General features: G+C 40.9%; 1 protein-coding gene across 4 annotated transcripts in view; it reads right to left on the reverse strand.

The window, feature by feature from the left end:
• The window catches only part of DCLK1 (doublecortin like kinase 1), a 325,658-nt gene that overhangs the window by 12,322 nt on the left and 291,634 nt on the right, over positions 1-21,702 (reverse strand). For 2 of the 4 annotated variants that reach the window (XM_059996035.1, XM_059996034.1), the window contains exons 14-17: positions 21,477-21,573; positions 19,179-19,259; positions 9,006-9,119; positions 3,879-3,952 (exon numbers count right to left, since the gene is read on the reverse strand). In XM_059996035.1, the coding sequence (XP_059852018.1) occupies positions 3,879-3,952; positions 9,006-9,119; positions 19,179-19,259; positions 21,477-21,573 (366 nt within the window). The remainder of the gene's footprint in view (positions 1-3,878; positions 3,953-9,005; positions 9,120-19,178; positions 19,260-21,476; positions 21,574-21,702) is intronic. The other 2 variants (XM_059996033.1, XM_059996031.1) reach the window with 1 other exon arrangement.

Raw genomic sequence — 21,702 nt, forward strand, 5'->3', positions numbered from 1 at the left:
TAAACCTGATAAAACCTACATCCTATCCGTAAACATCACTGAGGAACATACGGAGGCAAAGTATGGCAGGAAAGAATACATAGAATAGAGTGTAGGCATCTTTTTAAATCATAAAGGGGGAAAGAGGTTCTGAAGCAAGATGAAAATAAATACGATACCACAAAATTGTCCATCAATACCGAATCACCAGGAATCTCAGGAAAACATATACAGTTTACACCCAATCAGTAAGTCTTGGAATGCCATGGAAATTTCTCATTTCTAATAGCAAGTACGTTAAGTTTTAAAAAGACAAATATATATATATATATATATATATATAAATATATATATAAATATATATATATTGTTGGGACCTGCTCTTAAGGGGGCTCTGAAGGTAAAACGAAACAAAATAAAATCTCAAACAGCGAGCAACCTGTTGTTTGACTTGGTAAAATAACACAGATGTCTCCCTAGCCCTGTGTCTCTCTCTATGACCATTTGTGGAACTATAATACAAAGTACTGCGGCCCAGCTTTTGAGCCTCCTGGCCAATAACTCACTTTTTAGCATCACGGTACAGCTGCCCTACCAAACCTCATACCTCCCCTATACTTTTCTCTGCAATCACAGTTTGGATGGTTTTGAAGTTTAAATCTATGCCTCTCCTATGTGTTAAGTGCTGGGGTACGGAGGGTGGTTAATCCCTTCCTAGAACAGAGGCCCCTCTCCTTCCTTCCTGCAGCGCTTTTTACACTCATGGAGCATGGGGAGACTTTTCTCGACGGCAGAGCAAGGCCAAGGCCACCATCCCTAAAGCAACCTGCGCCCTGCAACTTGCTGTGTGCCTTTGGAACCCTCTTCACACCACGTAGGGGGGTTCCTCTCTGGCTTTTCTGGGAACTGGTCTTCCAAACCTGCGCCGAGCTAGATGCATTTAACTGACCCCACTCCTTTTCACACCCGAGCACGACAGCATTTAATAGCCTTGCAAGGTCTGCGTACGGCTGCTGCCGCTCTGCCTCATTACTCGCTGTTTCAGGACAGTGCTTGAATCTAGTACGCACACGAGTCACGTCAGGCCTGACCTCAACCCCCCTTCTGTCCTAGCTCACCTCTGCGTTATCTCTCATTTGGCATTCTTAGCGTATGTCTTGTTTTGATATTTGTTTCATTTAATCAGGCTCTGGCTGTTGCCTTGTTCTGCGTGCAGAAGATGCAGGAATTCTTCTCCATGTGTTGCTGGCACAGTACCTGCCACAGGGACAGCTTCACTTGAGAGAGGCAGGGATGTGTGTGAGAGGGTGGAATGGCTCAGGCAGCTCATTCCTGGGAGAGGCTCACCTCCAGACTCTGGGGCACAGGAGCAAAAGGTCTCCCAGAAAAGGAAGCTATGCAGGATGCTGCTGCCCTGGCTACCGCTTGGAAGCATCCCTCTGTTCGAGGCAGGAGAATGAATGCAAGGAGGAGGCATGGCCCCCACCATGTCTCCAATCCCCAAAAAGCCTACTAAGAGGGACATGCCAATTCTGGGCACCCCGAAGAGCCGTTTCCCAAGCCTCTGCCCTGATGTGAGCTGCTTTACAAAACACCAGCTCCTCTCCCAGGCGTTCCGCTCAGAGCAGTGAAAACAGCCAGGAGCACTTGTAAACACAACAATTGGGAGTGGGGATGTTTCACCTGCAATGATTGCTTATGTTAAAAAGTTGGCTGCCACCATGGTTAGACAAATGCTCCCACTTCCAAGGAGATAAAAGGCGGGCATCTGCAATCAGTGAGGAGAGTGTGTTCGTTCCGGGCTAAATGGCATTATAAAACTTCCTAATTAAGCATATACGCCGATGAGTTTTTAGCATCATTTCTCCAATTTAGCTTTACATACTGGGTGTGCTGTTTAGTACAGCATTATCTATAAACGTTGTTGTTACTGCCCCCAGCTGGAAAGCAGAGCAGTTTATGTGGGAAAGAAAAAAGAGATTATCTTCCATCTGCTCCTGCCCATTATTCAGGGATGTGTCATTTTGTCTGCTGATGGGAACCATCGCTAGGATTTTAGTCAAATGACCTTTTTATACTTGGCTACGTTTATTAATTACTGTTTATTTGGTGTTTTGCACTCACCCCTAAGCCCACCAATTTAGTAATATAATTTTCTAGAGGTTTTTTTTTTTGAAATTTATGTGTAATTTGTGTTATACAAATATGCACAACTGTAATTAGACATGTTTGATGCCTATTTTTAATTGTATATCAACTAAACTCATAAATGTTTGGTTAATATGCCTGAGGTTAGGAGACATACAATTAAAAAAGGATGGAGCATGATTCGATTTATAGAAAGAACAAAACCAGGCAAAGCTAATTAATGCGGACAGACTGCAGGTCAGCATTTACCCTTAGGGCTACGTTGAGATGTGCACTCTTCAAAATGTGTATTATCTTTCAGGAAAAAGTAAAAGATGGATGGATCATCTTCCATGTAAAGAGTCTGCCAAAGGCAAATCATGATTGATTCGCACACCCCCCCGCAAAAGAAAGGTGAAAAATAAAAAAGTTCTTTCTGTATCTATAAAGCTATTTATTTAGGTAAATAAAAAGGTGAGTGTGCAACTCCTGTATGCAGACATGTCTAGAAGATACAAACAGCCTTCTGTGTAAAACTGACTTTGATATTTATTGAAGTTTGGGTATTTTCTTGCTTTCAGCAGGCTTAGAAATATCATGATCTTAGATATTTGGAGAGTTTGTCAAAGGGTGGCCTTTTCTGCATCTCTAATGCCTTTGATTCTAGTGTCTAATTAGACTAAAAAATTAGGAGTAATAATTGGGGGTTAAATTGTATATTATATATGTTATTCTTTCTTTTCTTTCCTTTTTTTTTTTTTTTTTTTTTTAAACAACTTGATCTATTCCATGAACAGCATAAGGCACCATCGTTTGGGGGAAATGCCAAACCCAGTGGAATTTTTTCTTAGCAAACGCTAAGATGTGGAGCTTTACCTGGAGATCATTTCAGAAACATTAAGATGGAGGAGAAAAGTTGCCTAGCACTTCTCAGAGTTCATTCCTCATATCATCAAAACTCATCCTGCCTGTGGATAACTTAAAGAGACACAAACAATGCCCCTTGAAGGAAATGCCAGTGCAGTTGACTGGAATAGAAAACGATTGGATAGAATTCTTAACCCAGTTAAAAAAAAATCGATACCTCCCATAGTCCCTTTTGCTTGAGCAGATAAGCCAGCTAAGTAATCTGACCGTTACAAAATATCGAAAAATAAGTTCATGCAATAGCTAGTACATAAAGGGATTTCCAGGGGGAGAGAGGTAACAATAAAACAAAAACAAAATGAAACAAAAAGGTGGAGGATTTGAAAACACAAGCTTACCAACACACACAATGCATTCTATAGCTCACTGTGCTCAGAGGAGCTTCTATGACTAAGGTGTAAATGCATTGTTTCATCCATCTACTAAGGTTAAGGTCGGGCTTGATGATTTTAAAATGACAGTATATACTTCTATAGAACATATACTAAGGTACTATTGTTCTTCCATTTGTTAAGGGACAAAACACTAGAAATCATTGTTTTAATTAGCAACATCAGGCAAATGCTTTGACATTAACACTAAATATACTGTCCTTTTAACTGTAAGGAAAATTGATACTGAGCATGTGCAATGGAAAGAAAGCTGGCAAATGTCAGTGTGAATAATGGGGTGAAAAAAAGAATGAGGGGGTGTGGCATCTCAATCAAGATTAAAATGAAACTGATAAAGCAGCATATGGACTGGATAACAAATCAAAAGCATGTTTATCCACTGAAGGAACTGGTTAATGGAGACTGCCAGCACGTTGCCATGGAAACACTGACTTGAGCTGCACCATCTCATACCTTATCCAATACATTCCTGGTTGTTGGTAGTAGTCCAAAGACCCTGATCTCTTGATGGTAAACCCGTGGTCCAGCTGAGCAGAGAGAAATGGGGGCAACTCAGTGGATCGACATTGTGCTAAAGTATTAAGACTCCAGACCAAGCTGTTCTTCATCGACTATATATGTATATAGAGTTACAATGCCTCTTCTGCAGGGTGACTAGCTAATATCCTAAATCTGCACATTGAAAATAAAAAAGGCGAGAAAAGACACTAATCCCCCATGAATATCTCGGAGGCCAATTTGTTAGAAAAGATCTAATTTGTCAAACAAGGTTTTGAATGCACACTTAATAATATCCTCTCAATTGCAAAAGATATAAACACGTCTTCATATTCTAGAGCAATGGAAAATGCTTTACAATAAAGTGCTGAAATCAGCTTTAGCCACCTAAGAGAAAGCAGATTGGACGCCCACCCCCCAAATCTTACCCCATGAAGCTTATGTTTGAGGCCTTCATAAATATGAAATAAAAGTAGAAAAGAATCAAGTTTTGAATCCCCATAAATCACAGCAATTTGGATTTCTTTCTTTAAGAGTTAATCTTCAGAAGCAGAGCTGTTCTTAAAGGTGAATCAATTACATTTCTGAACTAAAAAGGTATGGTATAAAACAATAAATTTTCTCCAAGAAAATAAAATGAAAAATAATTTTCGCTGTATATTAAAAATGCATATGTACAGTTAAGTGCTTGTGATTAACAAAAGGTACAATAAATAGAAAACAGGGTAAGTTCTCAAAGTTGTTCCTCCTGGAATAAGTTGTTAGCCTTTGGCTACCTAGGAATAAAAGATTCAGTCCCCAGATTTGAGAAACAATAATCATGCTGTATGCCCACTCCCCCATTCTGCCCATGAGAGGATGCAAGTTGACCACCTTTCTTTCTGGAGAGGCTCATGAATGCTTTCAAGTGTGGTACTGGCATGATGCTGATGACAGTTTCTACTACAAAATTCACAAAGGCATTTCAAAAACATGCCGGGGCACTTGTTTAAACTAAAAACTGCTCAGAAGATTCGGTATTCTGATTATAAACTAGGCTATCCCAGTGTTCACGGAACAGCAATGTGAGATTTTAATCTTTTTAAAAATGTACAGTTCGTTTTATTTAGAAAAAAAAATTGAAGTACACTTGCTGTTAGGAAGATGAAGGCCTGCATTTCTGTTTCAGCCCAGGGATGGCTACTCAGTAACTGGCTCTTTATTGCCATCTACAGGCAAAGTGCCCCATAACTCCGCATTTGGGAATGCCCCAGTGCAGAGGCCTCTCGCTTTAGAAGGAAGCTTCCCACTATCACAATTATTTGCCCATTGATTAGTATGGATTTGTTCAATTAGACTGAAATGCTCTATTTGCACGACCAAAATGCAAAAGAAGAACTCAAAAGCATTAGGAAAATTGTTGGTTAAAATAATAAACAGCATTAAATGAGGAAAAATAAATTGGAAGTGACATCTGAGTCATCGGTTCTTCATCAAGCTGAGCAAATCTAATAATGCCTCCCTCCCATCCCTCGGCTCTCAAGAAGTCCGCCGTTAAAATGTCATCTCTAATTCCATTTTATGTCTATAAATTGCATTTTAATAACCTTTTGTTTCCCTTTCTCTGCTCTGTTCTGGGTTTCTTTGGTTTGGTTTGGTTTGGTTTTAATCCCCCGACCACTGGGAAAGGCAGTGGAGGAACAATGGACGCAGACTGTTGTAGTTATAAGGACAGCAATGGGTTTCCACCTAATCATGTCACCTGACCTAAATGTCAGATACCTTTTCTCCTTCGAGAAGGGCTCTATGATGCCCGTGAGCCTCCAGCTGGTAATTACTCTCCCAGCCAACTCGAGGACCTTAATATAAAGTTATCATTTGTCCTCTCTTTGATCTTAATAATGTAGGGGGTGGGAGGAAGAGAAGAAAAAAATGACAACACGAACAGAAAACATTAAGGTTCAGAACCATGAATGCATGTTAAACTACACTCATGTCATAAATTACACCTGTGATTAGAGTCTGTTTGTTATGACAGTATGCTCTTTTCTCCTTTGTCATTCCGAGAAAGAAAAAGTGTCATGAATTCTTTTATGAGCAGATAGTGAGGTTTCTAACTAAGGGAAGAGAACTACCGGTTAAAGACCAATGATTTAATTGCTGATTTTCTGAAAAAAACAAGCTGATACTCTGTTCTAAACAGTATATATATATTTTAATTTTAAAGGGTGTATATAATTTACGAAAAAGCACTCCTATAATAGAGGCAGTTTAAAATAAAATACATCATTTGATAGCCTCTGGGGAAAGCATTCATGCCCATGGGAAAAAATTCTGTCTGCATGAAATCTATGCTGAAATCAGGTTTTTTTTTCCTGTCTATCAAATAGAAGTCATAATAGTATTATATTAATTACAGAAATTTCTATCATGTGGGTGAATCAATTATATTCCATTATTAAATTGTCAAATGATCTTTAGAGAATGCACCATTTATGAAAGCTGTTCCTTCAACCTCTCACATTCTGTCTCACAGCAGAAGATTGTTCCTTTGCAATTATACTTTAGCTTGAGTTGGGGATATTATTTAATGCCAGGGCTCCTTTATCTTGTGATGGTCCCCTGAGTCTAATTCTGTGCACTTTAAGAATGGGAACATGGTTATGAGGTATACATTGACGTATCCAGTGCTATTTTGAAAGTTAATAACAAAGGCAGCCAACCTGGCTCGTTTCTAACTCCCAGCCCTGCCCTGCACCTAGTGACCTACCCCAGGTTCTTATGGAGGGTGTGGACATTTATGAGGGAAAAGCATTCTGGAGAAGATGCATAAATGCATATATTATGGCCGGCCAGCTTCTCCTGAAATAACCCCTGAAATTTACAGCCATATTCTCTTTCATGTTTGAACTATTGATAGTGTTCAACATGTGAATTGCGCAACATTAGAATTGACAAGGCGCTTTTTCAGATATTTCTCCAAAATGTCAATTATTTTGAGCCTGAGTTGATTTTTTCCACAACTTTGTAGTGGATAAAGAGATTAAATAAGCTTGCAACTAATGCACAACTCAGCATCACACGGCCCATTTTACAATTTATATTAACCAGTTGGTACAGTCTCCACGGAAACATATTAGTGATGAACTGAGAAACTGATATTAAATTGCATTCAAAATGGTCCAGTCATAGAAAAACAAAATCAGTTGGACCTTTAACCTTCAAATACTAACTGAAGTTTTTTTTGGAGATCTACTTAGCTGATGTTTTAATAAACTCACATGGATTAGGTTTCAAAATTTATCCAGGTTTGATTGAAGTAGCATTTCCCCTCCCATCTGTGTTGTCTGTTCATTGGAGAATTACCCTGAAGTTCCTGCTCTCAGTCATTACAAGTCTCCCAGAATACCGTGGACAAAGCATTCTTGAGCAACCAAGGCAAACTAACCAAAGACTAGTTAAACTAAAAGACCACGAAAAACTAAACAAATCCCAAAATGACAGAGGTGGAAAAAGCACCCTCTCTAGCAGTTGTAAGCCCTCAGCAGGAGCAGAAAAGCAGTTCTTTTCATGGACAAGTGTGCTGGCAGTCCATTCCAAAAGAAAATTGTGGAAACAAACATTTTGGAATATACTTGTGTCTTACATGAATGATGAAAACAGAGGATAGAATGTCTGGTTTCCCTGAGAAGCACCATGAGATAGTTACTTTCAAAAATTACTGATTGAATATTAGCTGATAACAAAGAATGCTGACGATCGATGAAGACAGGAAGGACACTGCGCTTCTACACTGAATTTCCTTAGAAAGAACTAAAGAGAGAGAGGGCCAGAAGAATAACTTGCAATGTTAAATCCCCAGGAGCGCTGAGGAGCATGGGGAAAGAGTATGCATTCTATTTAGCGCTGTCAGTGTACTCCTGAACCAGTAACTCATACTTGTGTAACTCCCTGCTGAAAGGGTTCAATCAAAAAACATGAAATGCAACTAGTCCAGAAAAGTATATGCATGCGTTCGTGCCACCTGCCAATTCTGGAAACTCCTATTAAATATTTAGTAACCCAGATCTGGGATTGGTTGTATCAAATAGGTCACTTAGTTATCTTTTGCTTTACCTGGAGTTCTAGCACCACCAAAAAAGAGAAAGAAAAGAAAAACACCCATGGAAGTAGTTAAATATTCAGTATTGCTGACGAGCATGATGTATGTTTAGGAGCATAAATAATTTAAAAAATTCTAGATCATAGTGTCTAAGTTCTTTGTTTTAAAAAAGAAAAACAGCTCAAGTGATTTCACATTGACTATGCTGTAAAAATGTATGTACTCTGAAAAAAAGAGGAAATTATTTAAAACTCAAGTAATCTGGGACTTGAATATATTTACTCTAGAATATGACACTGGGAAGTATGAGGTTTCATTATTTCTCTGCCCAATTTAATCTTTGCCTAGAGCTGCTATCAAATTGCATGTAGTGTATGTCTGCATGTATGGAACAGGAAAAAAAAAATTCTCCTGCAGCCACATCAACAAAATGGTAAATGTTAAAAGACTCTCCGCTTTGAAAACAGAAATTTCTAAGGAGCAAGAAATCCTGATTTCTTTGGGTGTTCACAGCAATTCAGTTTCACTGAAAATCTCACTGGGTAAGCGTGCTGCCACGTTTTTGGCTTTCGTTTACGGCTTGTACAAAGATCTATAGTGTTCCAGTCTCTCTCTGCCATGTCCTCTCTTTCAGCTCCCCTCCCCTCCCCTGCCAGGTCCTGGCAAAAGGACACTAGGAACTCTTTTTCTCAGAGCCCAGAAGTTTGCATTGGCACAGAGTCCAATGTGGGGGAGGTTTTCTGCTTTAACAAATAAATCATGAAATTAATATATACTGCAAGGCACCCTGGAGGTGTTGGATAATGATGTGACTCCCAGGGAAATGATCAGCAAAAACACATCATATATATAAGCCCCAGACCTCCCCCAGTGCTTTAAATGGTCGAGCTGTCTAAAGAAATGACCCATTCTGCTGTCTCTGGGTGGAATCTCCTGAGTAATGCCCATCTCTTAGAGGGAGTGCTTTGAAAAAGTTATAGGTAGATATTTCAGATGCTTACTGCTATGACAGAAACTCCAGCTGCTGTGCTATTCGGTTTCGGTCCTGTGTTGAAATGCTTCTTTATCTTTCCTGCTACTGACAGCTGATGTTCATTTTCTGGGAGGCCGTCATCCTGGAAAAAAAAATAAAAAATTTAAAAAAAGGAGTAGAAGAAAAAAATGAGATAAATAGAAAATGAGGCCAAGATATTCTAGTAACAGGCAGTAATCTTAAAATTCATAACATTTCAGGAAGAAACCAACCAATGTCCTCTCATTAAACACTGTTGTAGCAAGTACTGCTTCAAGGGCTCCTTCATTTCCACATTTGCTCTAAAATTAATTTGCTGTGTCTTCTTACCCTCTGACTTTGTCCCTAAATAAAAAATTTTATTTCTGTTTTTGGTTTCTAATAAAATTGATTTCAGCCATCGCTCTAGAGACATATGTCAAAGAGCAAGTTAATCTGGACAACCAAAAAAAAAAAATCAATCTAAACATTTTTTTTTCTAACCCAAAAGTTTTATCCTCTTAGCCCATCATACCGACCCAAAGCCAAGGGAAACTGACGGACCTGGGCTCAGGCAGGAGCCCGTAAATAAACTCAAGCTGGTGCCACAGCTACTCGATCATCCATTCTATAATCCCACACAACCTTCCAGGTGGAAAGTTCTTCCTTAAGTTTTAAATCCTCCTTGCTGCCTTCATATCATCTGTTATTATGACATATTCTGCATTGGAGCTCATTTTAACTAAGGCTTCTGCTCTCTGCCTCAGCCATCTATGATGGAGACTGGACAGATTTCTCTCCTTTGCTAAATACTGTTAGAATAACAAGAATCGGAGTCATAAGTGTGTAACACCACTTACTAGTGTGTGATGAAGAGACTGCATGATCCTTGAAGACAGAGAGTGTGTTTTGTTCACTACAGAATCCCCGGGTCTTAGCATGTACTTTGGCACATAGTAGATGCTTAATAAAATTTGTGGAATAAGTGAATGAATGAATAATTAAGTGTTTGTTACTATCTATTTAAACCAAAATTCCTGGCAAGACTTCAATGCCATTCATCATTTTCTTTCTCTCCTTCCTCTCTATGACTTTGCATGGAATTTCTTGGCTCCACCCAAGAAAATAAATTTGCTGCTTTCCAAGCACAGCATGCTTTGCTCTTTTACATAACCTGGTCTCTCCATATGGGATTTACTCTTTTTTTCAGCATTTGGCTGGACCAGGCACTACAGTAACTGATGGGGAAATAATAGTGGCCAAAAATACTCATGGGCTTTGCTCTTATGGACCCTGTGGTCCCTCTTTTTCTTCCAAACTTGAGTCCAAATCACCTGTTCCAAAACATTTTCTGCCTATTAAGCACAATCCATTAAAATTGTTCTTCTATAAACTCCTAATGCTTTTTTCATTACATATATTTGCACTATTTACATTCTTTTTGGTGTTAGGTGATTGTGTGTGTGTGTGTGTATATATATATATATAAAACTTATACACTTTTTTTATATATATATATATATATATAAATGAACTCTTGCCCTTTTGTACCACATCTTCCATGTTTTCTGTAATCTTTAATATAAGCACTTGGCTCAGTGCCCTGCACACAGTGGATGCTCAATTTATGATATTCTTGGGCTGATTTATTAATGGCTAGAAGAAGGAACAATTATTATGCTTATTGAGTCACTTCTGAAACCAAATCTAGAAGAAGGAGGCTTTCCAATGATGCAGAGTGTATTCAAAATTTAAAAAAAAAAATTGTGGAAACAGAAAATGAAGGTCAATTAGGGTACCAGTGGGATGATACTCGGAATGGAAACAGGGTCAACTGAAGTACCTACTATATGCAGGGCTGCATTGGGGATGGCAGGGTGGGGAGAAGAAATGATTGCTGTCTGCCAGACCCTCGCGGGCTAACTAGGAGACAAAGTTTGCACACCCCACGTCAAACAGTAAAACAGACCAATAAGATAAGAAAGACCTGTTACCAGGCAGTGTGCCACATGGCTCAGCTAGAAACACAGAACTTCAGAGGAGAGAGGATGTGTTTTCAGTTAGCGCAAACTTCACGAGGAATACGGGATTCCAGCAGGTCCTTGATGGTGGGAGTGCACTGACAGGTAGAGAGGGGGGAGGTGATGTTGGTGCACAGATGTGCCTGAGTGGGAAGCCACAAGGCATGTTTGCCAAACAATGAGTCAACCATTCCACCTCTAGTTAAGAGTTTCCATGGGAGAGTGATGGCGAGAAAGCTGAAAGAGCAGGAGAGAAATGGCCACAGAGGAGTCCCCAGAACATCTGGAGCTGGAAGCCTTGGTCTCAATTAGGAATAAAGCAGTACTCTTTAATAAGAGGGGTGTAGGGCTTCCCTGGTGGCACGGTGGTTAAGAACCTGCCTGCCAATGCAGGGGACACAGGTTCATTCCCTGGTCTGGGAAGATCCCACATGCCCCGGAGCAACTAAGCCATGTGCCACAACTACTGAGCCTGCACTCTAGGGCCTGCGAGCCACAACTACGGAAGCCCATGCACCTAGAGCCCGTGCTCCGCAACAAGAGAAGCCACCGCCATGAGAAGCCTGCGCACCGCAACGAAGAGTAGCCCCCGCTCACCGCAACTAGAGAAAGCCCGCGCGCAGCAACAAAGACCCAACACAGCCAAAAATAAATAAATAAATAAATAAATAAAAATTTAAAAAAGTAAGAGGGGTGTAAGTGCAGGAAGTGTGAAGGACCACCCTCCCTTTATTCACTTCCCGACTCTACAAGTGAAAGAGAAGTTGCAGGACAACCACAGAGAATTAGGATTATACAGTCTAGAGTTTTAAACACAAGGGTGAATTCAATGGTGTATGTAAAACACTTTTTTTTTTTTTTTAATGGTGTATGAAACAACAGCGCTTGGAATCTAAATTAGACTTTGGGGAGGAGTTAAACATTTGACAAGGGACGAACTGATGTGCCTTTAAGTGTCATATCTCGGGCATAATTTGGGGTCCTGCCTGAAGGAAAGGAGGCAGCCGGATACAGTGGTGCCCACTTGGGCCTCACTCCCCAAATTATACAGGTACTTCTAGTCATCTCTTAATAGAGCTCCAGGCTACGCAAAGCAAAGCAATTTGTATGAGCTTTAGATTATAAAATAGTAAGGAGAGAAAAGGGTAAGGAGAGAAGCAGAGTTAAAAGACAAACGGAGAGGAAGGTGACATGAGATAACCATTATGTGGCTAACAAGTTACATATACGATCTCCTTAGTCCTCAGATTACCTTCTACAACATGCACTGTTAGTCCCATTTTGAAGATGAGCAAACTGAGGCTCTGCAAGGTTAAAAAATTTGCTTAAGGTCACAGGGCTAGAAACTGACTGAGTCAGGCCTGAAACAGGTTGGAACTCTGTGGTCTTCCCACCACACTGCATTGCACTGTCAAGGGCATCAGGGGCATTGGTTACTAAAAGAGGTCCAGAATTGTGAAATGGAAGGACGCAATGAGTCATCTTTTCCACGATGAAAGTCACACGATGGTAAGGAGGGCTGAATTAGGGGCTGAAAGAAACAGAGAATATTTGGACAGGGCTTTAAGGGAGCCTGGGAAGCATCTGGACAGAGGTCAGTAAAAGGGATGCTGAGCACTTCTGGGGCCACAGGAATGTAGTTAGAAATTAGGGACTTCTCTGCCCAGGAGATGCTGGGCATCCACTCATCTGGGATACGGGAACGTGGCCCATGAGGGCCGGGGCTCTGGAATCCTCTGCGGAGCAGGCAGTGCCAGAAGGCCTGGCTGACACAGGGTGACAGGAAGGTGCCCTGGGTCACAGTGTGGGCCTGTGACTGAATGAGGGCAGATATGGAGGAAACAAACAGTAGGGACCCCATCGGAGCAGCCTCTACTTAACTTGCTGAGGGAGAATCAGCCCTTACTGCAGTCCCATCTCCTCACACCCCCACCACTGCCATCTCTGCCAGAAATTCCCCTTTACCTGGCTTTTTTTTCCTGCCAGTCAGTCTTCCAGCTAAAAGCTGGCTCTCTCACCAACCTCACGATGGACTTTGTTACCATTTCCCAGCTCTGTCCTGGCCCTAATCTCCTGTCAGACTCCTAGCAACTCTTTCAGATGCTGGGGCCTGGGGGTTCAGGCCTCCAGCTTTAAATTCTAGTGAAGGTTTTAGCTTCCCATGGGTTATTAGTTCATGTTGAAGCAATGAAAGTAGTGAAACAATCCTTACAAGTTGCCAGGGATGCTTTTGACTGCATAAATCTTAAAACATTTCAGGATTTTTTTTCCCAATGAATTAAGGTGCCTCCGCCAGAGAAGGTAAAACACATATACACGAGTGTGCACACACAGACACATAGACACACACACACACACCAGCAACTAAAAAATCTGCAGTCTCTAACAATTTTGAAGGCTTTGAGCATAATTGGATTAAAAGACAAGCAACTGGCTTAGCAGGGCCCTAAGCTATACCTGAGGCATCCAGATTGATGATAGAGATTTAGCTAACTTACTATCTTGCATCAATAAAATAAATAGGGCCATTAGAAGCATACATTTTTATATATACATCTTCATCGCCACTATTGTGAATAGATTATGTGCCAAAAATGTGCTATGAATTTTCCAAACGTGACAAACCTGGCAGCAGGCTACAGATAGTTCTTGTATTATTACCATACATTCTGGTGTGGAGTCTCCGGGAGGAGTTTCTGAAGTCTGACGCGGGCTGGTTGTGGTTTGTTAGCGGTTTTTGGTTTAGAAAATCCCCATCCACTCCTTGGCAGAGCGTTGCAACTGACAAGAACAAAACTAGTTTGCAAAATGGAAAATGAACCCTCCCAGCTGTCTGGGGGAGACCTAGCCTCCTGGTCCCCGCTCCTCTAGCGGATGTTGGGGAGGAGCCGTCAGGAGGGCTGGGGGGCTCGGTTGTGAAGTCATTCAGCAGAGTGAATTCCTCTCTTTCCTCCAGGAAGCCATTCCAGGGGTCATGCTTTAGGAAACCCTCCTCCCTTCATGGAGTTTCATTTTTGAATCATGGATCTGGTTTTCAGTCTACTCATTGCCAGACTCTAGTGTTAATAATAGCTGTAAATTTATGGGAAGCATGGCAGTCTTGAGCAGTCTGATATTCACTACCAGGATATCCCGACTTCGTTTTAAACAATCCCAGGTACATTAGCACACTCTCCAGTAGCGGGTCCATTTCACAGGCCAGAGTGTGCCCCCTCGACTCTTGTTAACCTTCCCCAGTTGTGCAACATCCCAGGATTTCTGAATCTCTTAGCTTGGCCCTATGTATCCTTTATGTCTACAATTCACTCTGCTCTCGGGGAGAAAATGTGAAGTAAATTAAGATCCACCTTAGAGAAAGGAGAGGGTAAGATGCCCCAATGGAAAGTGGAATCCCATGTCATCATTTACAACTTTATTTATAAGTTGTACATACAGATAGGTGGTTTTATTTATTATTACAGTATCATTGGGGGTTCTCTTAATTTCTAACAACAGTTAGAGGAATGCTTATATATTTTTGTATGGGTAGCACTGATTTTTATGAGCATAGAATAAAAAGCGTATTATCTAGGCTCTTGTTTTTTCTTCTTCCTCGGGTTCTTTATTTCTCGTTGAATATCTTGGCTTAGCAGTATCTTTTCAAAAGAGGTACGTGAGAAAAAGGAGGGAAAATAAAATTTAAAGGCCAGGAAGATGACAGTAAGTCTTGCACCAGCTAAGTAACTACACTTGACTTATTTAAACCAGTCCTTTCCCGTAGGACAGAGGTTCTCTATATTGGTCTCACCTTATAGTCACCTGGGAGCTTTTAAAATTCCCAATGCCTAGATGCCAGTGCAGATCAGGATCAGAATCTCTAGAGGCAAAACCCAGGCATCGGACCTCATGCTAGAGACCCCACTGAGCTTCGTGCTAGAGACTTCTTTAAGCCTCATTTTCCTCATCAGGAAAAAAATTGAAGGTAGAACACAGATGGTATGAGGAGAATAACAATGGGATAAGGTAGGTCAAAACTTTGAAAATAAAAATCCAATAATAGTCATCTATTTGAAATAGACTGCTGATAATTTAATCCTAATTACACAGCAAAAAAAAAAAAAAAAACTTTGGAACTGTCATTTAAGCTTATGAACTTAATCACTAACCTGCATTTTCTACCAACAAAACATCATTTGGGGAGAAAGTGACTCAACCTTCTCCCTAATCCCTGGAATGATCCAGATATATTATTACTGCCTATTCCACTCTCATATGATATGAGCCTAAATCATATGGTTCTCCACTATATGAGTAATAAGGTAAATAAATTTAGCTAGGGAAATTCCTGTTGGTGCTTTGCAGCTACCTTAAGAGATGGCTGTGACACTGGAGAACGCAACAAGCTGTTCATCACATTATCTACGTGGAGTTCGGAGCACACAAACAGGATCATTTTTTTGGATGAGGGGCTTCCACCTTAATCAAGTTTCTCACACGCCAGCGTTGATCACAGTTTCTATTTCATCAGCTCGTAGCTACAGATGATGGAGTTTCGGCCTTCCTCAGACTCAAATTCACCAAATATTTACCAAGTACCTACAGCGTATGAGCACTTAAGACTGTCTGCTCAGGACTTTCAGATATAAAATCCTCTCTCTATCCTCATAACCTGAGAAGTTGATTCTCTTATCTCCCATTTCACAGACAGAAAAACAGGTTGAAAGGCATGAAATGACTGTCCCAAGGTTACCCAAGGTGAGCTGGCGCTCCTTCTGGGGGTCTACATCCCTCTCCCAGACACCTGGCTGCACACGCTGATGCTGCCTTTGTCCTCTGGCTGGTTAGAACCATCCACTGAGAGGCCTCACTCGTGGCTCTTCCGATAACAGAGCAGAGGTCCAGGACACCGAAGGGCACTCAGAGTGTATAAAAAATAAATGGGGGCCTAGAGGAAGCACCTGGAGTAAGGTTAAAGCAAGTGACTTTTGCTGACTAGATTTTTCTATTCTGTTGCCCTCGCGCTCTGCTCTCTGTTTCATGAGACTGCCTTTTCAATTCCAAGTGCGCCAGGTGAAAAGGGCATCGTTTATGCGATAAGAGAAAATTAGGACAAATGGGAACGTGGGAAGAGCTTTCTGACGACTTCCTTAGGGCTCATACACTTATTATTACTTCCCCCCCTTAGGTAGCACCCTCTGCAGTGATCAGATATAATTTGATTGCCAAATGCAACATGTCTTGTTAAATGGGCTTCCTTTACATCCCTAATTTATTTATTCTGATTGCTAGGTTCATTTATTGCACTCGGAGACCTCAACAAACACTAAATGCTGGTTGTGAATGCTTATGTACATATTTTTTTCATTTATTTTGAGATAAAATAATCAATTTTCTAACTTAGTTATTTACTATGTAATTTCAAAAGTTAAGCAATCACTTTATATGTTAAGTTTTTTGCCAAAATTGCTATCTTTTTTCCCCTTAGAATCTAAGGTCTGTTATAATTATATTAAAGGGTATTTAAAATTTTTAAATCTCCTAGACAATGCCTTAAATGTTATCCTTGCTCTTAGAAAATGTTTTTTAGGGAATCTGAGAGGGAAAACTAAAATGACAGCAGAAGTCCAAGGTCCAGAGGGAGCTGTGGAACCTAATTGTCAGCAAAGTGGGACCGTGTGCACAAAGCAGGTTGAGAAGGAAGAAAGTTACCGCTGAGACATGTATACACCGCCCTAGGAAAATGAACAACCTAATTTTTCAAAGGCAACAGCCAGAAGTCGTCTTAATTTTGTGTCTCTACCCAACTGAGTTGGAATATATTGATATAGGGTCATTTGGTCTGGAATCAGGGTAAGGGGTTATTTTGTTTCCAATAACACCCCAGGCCTCTCACATGTATAGACAAATGTGCTCACATTCACAGAGTTATCTTATAGCAAATATCCATATCCTGCCTGAGCTGGCCCTGCAGGACATCTCTTCCCAGCCTCCTCCAGGAAGAAGCTCTGGCATCTCCTCCTCTGGGAAGCCTCTCAGGGCACCCTCCCCACACAGGCCAGCTGGGGTGGCTCTTCTCTCACTGCCATGTGACTGCTGTATCAGACAGAGCTCCTGGAGAGCAGGCCCGACAGGGGGTGTCCTCTGATGAAAATGTATTTCAAAATCCAAAATGGCTATTTGTAATCTCTCTCCTCCACGGCTCTTTGTGAGCCTTCAAAGGCCGTGTTTCAAATTCGGATTTTCCACTGTATTCTGTGTGGTCACACTCTCAGTGTTTCCAGTGCTAACATGCAATTTGACAGTTTGTGGACCGTGGACTTCTAATCAGCATGTAGATCAGTCCAAACCAGCTGCTGCCACTAGGAGAGCCTGCAGCTGGCCTGTGCCTCTTCCACCCTGCACGTCTAAGGGAGAGGCACCACGACCCAGGTAAGTTACTTTGGAAAGACTGCAACCTTGTATGAACAATCATTATAACGATGCTGGTGTACATATAGTGCACTCTTCTGCACTATTCACAGTGCTTTCATGTATAACAGAGAGAGGGTGATGCAGTGAGGTGCGTGGGACTTTAAAGGAAATGGGCTTGAAGTGCCTGCCTGCAAATTCTGGCTCAACCATAAGCACAGCTACTTTGGAAGAGTCATCCGTCACAGCCTCAGTCTTTCCATTTGTAAAATGGGTACAATAATACCCACCCTGCTTTTCTTGTAGGCTTATTATTAGGCTTACATGAAATGCTTCCTAACCTTTCCAACTCCATAGAAAAGGATAACTTTTGTTCAGCATCGTAGGGTAAATGCAAAGGTTGTAAGGCTGGAGGTGACAGCTCCTGGACTCTGGCAGCCCTGCCTGACTATCCCAAGGGCTGCGGGGATTAATATCTTCACACGTCTGTACACCAGTTGGGAAGCTCTGCTGTGTAAAAATATTTAACAAACCTTAGCTGTATACCTATACACGCTCGCATTCCTGTATATTCTCCTGTCATATGTGTATGTGTGTATATATATATATATATATATATAAAACCTCCAAGTGGGGTGGGAGGAACCAGGTTCAGGCATGTAAAGTGCTGGAACCTAGGACCATGGGCATCAAGTGGCAGAACATGAACAAGATCCCAAGCTCTTGTCACCTCAGATGCAGTCTGTCTCAACACTGTGCTTTTAATCACACTTCATCCTCAGTCATTAGTTATCTTGGGAAAATACACTTGACTTATCACCGAAGTGATAATTCAGAGAAGTGGAACATTTTGTTGCCTTCATCTTACAGCCAGATCCCTCGAAGCAGCTGGCAAAATTCATACCAATGAGCTAACGATTTTATACCTGTCCCATGTCTGTACCTATATCCAAATCTATGTCTGTCTTCTATTCTGGTAGGAAGAACCATTAGACCCAGGTATGGAACTTCCACACATGCCAGCAGGGGTTCCAACAGCCCCTGGGTTATCAGTTAATGTATGTGAGGTACTTAAATGGTCCTGGGCAGACACTATAAGCTAAGCACTCTAAATATTTATTATTATTGTTATTCAAAACAAATCTTTTCAATCAGTTATAGAGAGAGAGAGTCAAAAACTAATGACTCTGCTCTGGAGAATCCTTTCATAGCTAAAGAAGTTTCGTCAGACCTTGTACTCAGATAGCAGCAGCAGCATCTGGGAGCTTTTAGAAACTCAGAGCCTCACATCTACTACATTACAATCTGCACTTTAATAAGCCTCCCCCCCCCCCCCCCACCACATGACTTGTGAGCACAGGCAAGTTTGAGAAGTGCTGCACTGGAGAACTCCAACACTGATGTGGGGACCCTTGGGTCACTGGTATATTTGGTAGAAATGATGCAAAAGCAGCACTGACTCAGAAAATCTGCTCTGTATTATTGATGGATGCAGCCCTAATCTGGACCATAGGATGCAGTTCCCCGGTAGAAGGCAGTCCCGTCTGAATCAAATGAAATGCTCTGTGCAAGGGACCGTGAGAACACATGTCAGCACAGATACATCAGAGGCCCTTGTGGAACAAGGCTGAGATCCTGTAACTGTTCTGGCATGTTTGAGAGAGAGGAACAGACACAAACACAACACTTTAAAAAGGAGGCAACATCATTAGGAAAGCTGCAATTTGAGAAAGGAATGTTCGGAGTAAATACAGGGAAGGGAGGAAGTTACTTACATTAACCCAGGGATGTTCGAGGACCTGCACGGCTGAAAATCGCTGATCTACATCCACCAACAGCATCATGGTAATGAGCTCCTGTGAAAGGAAACATTCAATGCCATTTGTGTCTAACACTGAAGGTAAAAATCCGGGCGTTTTCAAGAGCAGAGGTTCTCTTTTCGTTTGGAAAACATCTGTAAAAGCTCTAAACCTTGAATATATCGACTCAACTTACCTATAGCTACCTAACACCGTTTAAAGGAAAGGCGAATTTTTGGAATTATAAATATATAGCTTGTAGTTGAGAGAGAAAAAAATAAATATTAAAATCTATTTCATAAAAATATTTTTAGTATAAAGGAAATAAAGTATTTTGCACTTTAAAGACAGATTCCAAATTATTTAATATAGAAATCACATTTTAAAAACACTTTAAAATTTCACTTTGGCAGCTGAAGGGAAAAATGGATTTTTTTCCTCCTAACTGCAAGAGGGCATATTTTGGTTTGAAAGAAAGGAATGAGGAAAGACATATGGAATTGCCAACAGCTAGCTGGTAAAATAGAAACTATTCTTTAGTAGCCGAAGAATTCAGAGGAAATCTGTTGAAAATGATTCAAAAATTTCCAGATCAATCAATAAAAGTAAAATAGAACCATCATGAAGCAAATGATTAAATGGCTCTGAAATTTATTTGCACCAGAAAAGCACGGCTTTGGCTTTAATGATGAGTCTGTCAGACATCTGTCTACTTTGGATTAGAAGTTCCCGTGTAACAAAATGGTTAGGTGCGTGTTACCTGGTCCCTCCTAAGCATAGGCTCTGAGTACCGCTCCGTGACAGGGACGATTTATTTCCAATGATGTAGAGATTCTACCTTCACTTTCTAACTTGGGCCAGGATTCAATTAAAGCAACTACTATCTACGTGTGATGCTGTCTGCAGGCGCCATGGGGGTGCAGGAGATAGTCCTATCGCTCAGTGACTTTGAGCCCTTGAGTTATGAAGTGACAGCACTGAGACTTGGGACAGGTTCCTGAACTGTCTGCTCACAGGTGAAAACACCTCCAGCCCCACCTCTGTGGCTATATCATCCCATCTCCTTTTACTTTTGTGGCTTTTCTTTGACACTTCTCCCAATTCCCCACATTTTCCTATGGCTAGAGGTAGATTCCTGGACAGTTGAAGAAAATGAGAGATTTGGGCCCAATATGCATCATTTTCCATGGCAAGTGGCCAGGCCTAAGGAGTCAGATTTTAAATTGAACTCATACTCAGGACACAGCAAAAGGAAAGGCATGTATATTGAATAATCAAAAGATAATTAGTTCTCAACATCAGTTTTCCAAAAATTTAAGTCAATGCTTGGAGACATAATTTTAAGGGATCAATTTAAAAGTTTTCATTTTTGATTTCAGGGTCTACTAATGTCTCTGTGCGAGATTTTTACAGTTTTCTTAGAGATTGATCTTTTAGTTTAATGGGACAAAAACCATACGCTTTGTTCCCCTCTGCCTCTAAATCCTGGCTGTCTTTCAAGGTCCAAGTTACATCATAGCTTCCCCATGATGTCTTTCTTGATCATCTTAACCCATGTTGTGCTTTCTCCACTTTAATTGATTAACTGTTTAATTCACTCATTCATTTATTCATTCATTCGTGCAATATACGTTGAGCATCAGTTAGTTGCTGGTCACTATCTAGGCACTGATGATACAGAAATGAATACAATAGACAAAAATCCTTGTCTTGATAGAAATTATACCCTAGTGAGGAGAGTTAGAAAATAAACTACATAAATACAATATATCCACCTATCTATATCCATCTAGATAAGCAGACAGATACAGAGAGGTAGTTAGATGGTATACCAGATGGACACAAAGTGTAAGTGTTACAGAGAAAGATAAAGCAAAGGACGATAAGGTCAGCCAGGTAGGGGTTAAGAGCTGCAACTGGAAAAGCTTCACTGAGAAGATGACATTAAGTCAAGATCCGAGAGAGGTGAAGCAATAAGCTATACAGAAGTCTGAGCTGGGCTCAAGCCAGGTGTGGGCGGGGCATAACTAGAGGCTACAGCAATACAGCTGGAATGGCCACAGGGAGGGATGAGCCAGGGAAGCAGAAGCAGTCGATGAATTGGGACGGCTACGGACAGATGACTCTTTGAATGTGAGCTCTTGGGAAAGTTAGTAATTATGACTAAAATGCATACAGAAATCATATTTACGATATCATTTGTTTCTTTGATTCAGAATCAATAATTCCATTGAGACGCACGCTATAAGGAAGAGGAAAGCACTGGAAACCTACCTTTGCAGAATCAGAAACGTTATCCCAGTATGGAGAAGGGAAGTCCACTTGCCCCATCAAAATCTGATCAAAAAGCACCTCCTGGTCATCACCGCTTCTGTTTAGATGAAGGACAACAACGAGGAATAAACAGCAGGAAAATGCCAACTCAGGGTGTATCTTTTCATTCTTATGCATTGAAGCCCTTCCTTTCCCCACAAATGTGTAAAATGTGTGTTTTTAAGCA

This window comes from Delphinus delphis, chromosome 18 (assembly GCF_949987515.2).
Source record: "Delphinus delphis chromosome 18, mDelDel1.2, whole genome shotgun sequence".
In the NCBI taxonomy this organism is placed as follows: Eukaryota; Metazoa; Chordata; class Mammalia; order Artiodactyla; family Delphinidae; genus Delphinus; species Delphinus delphis.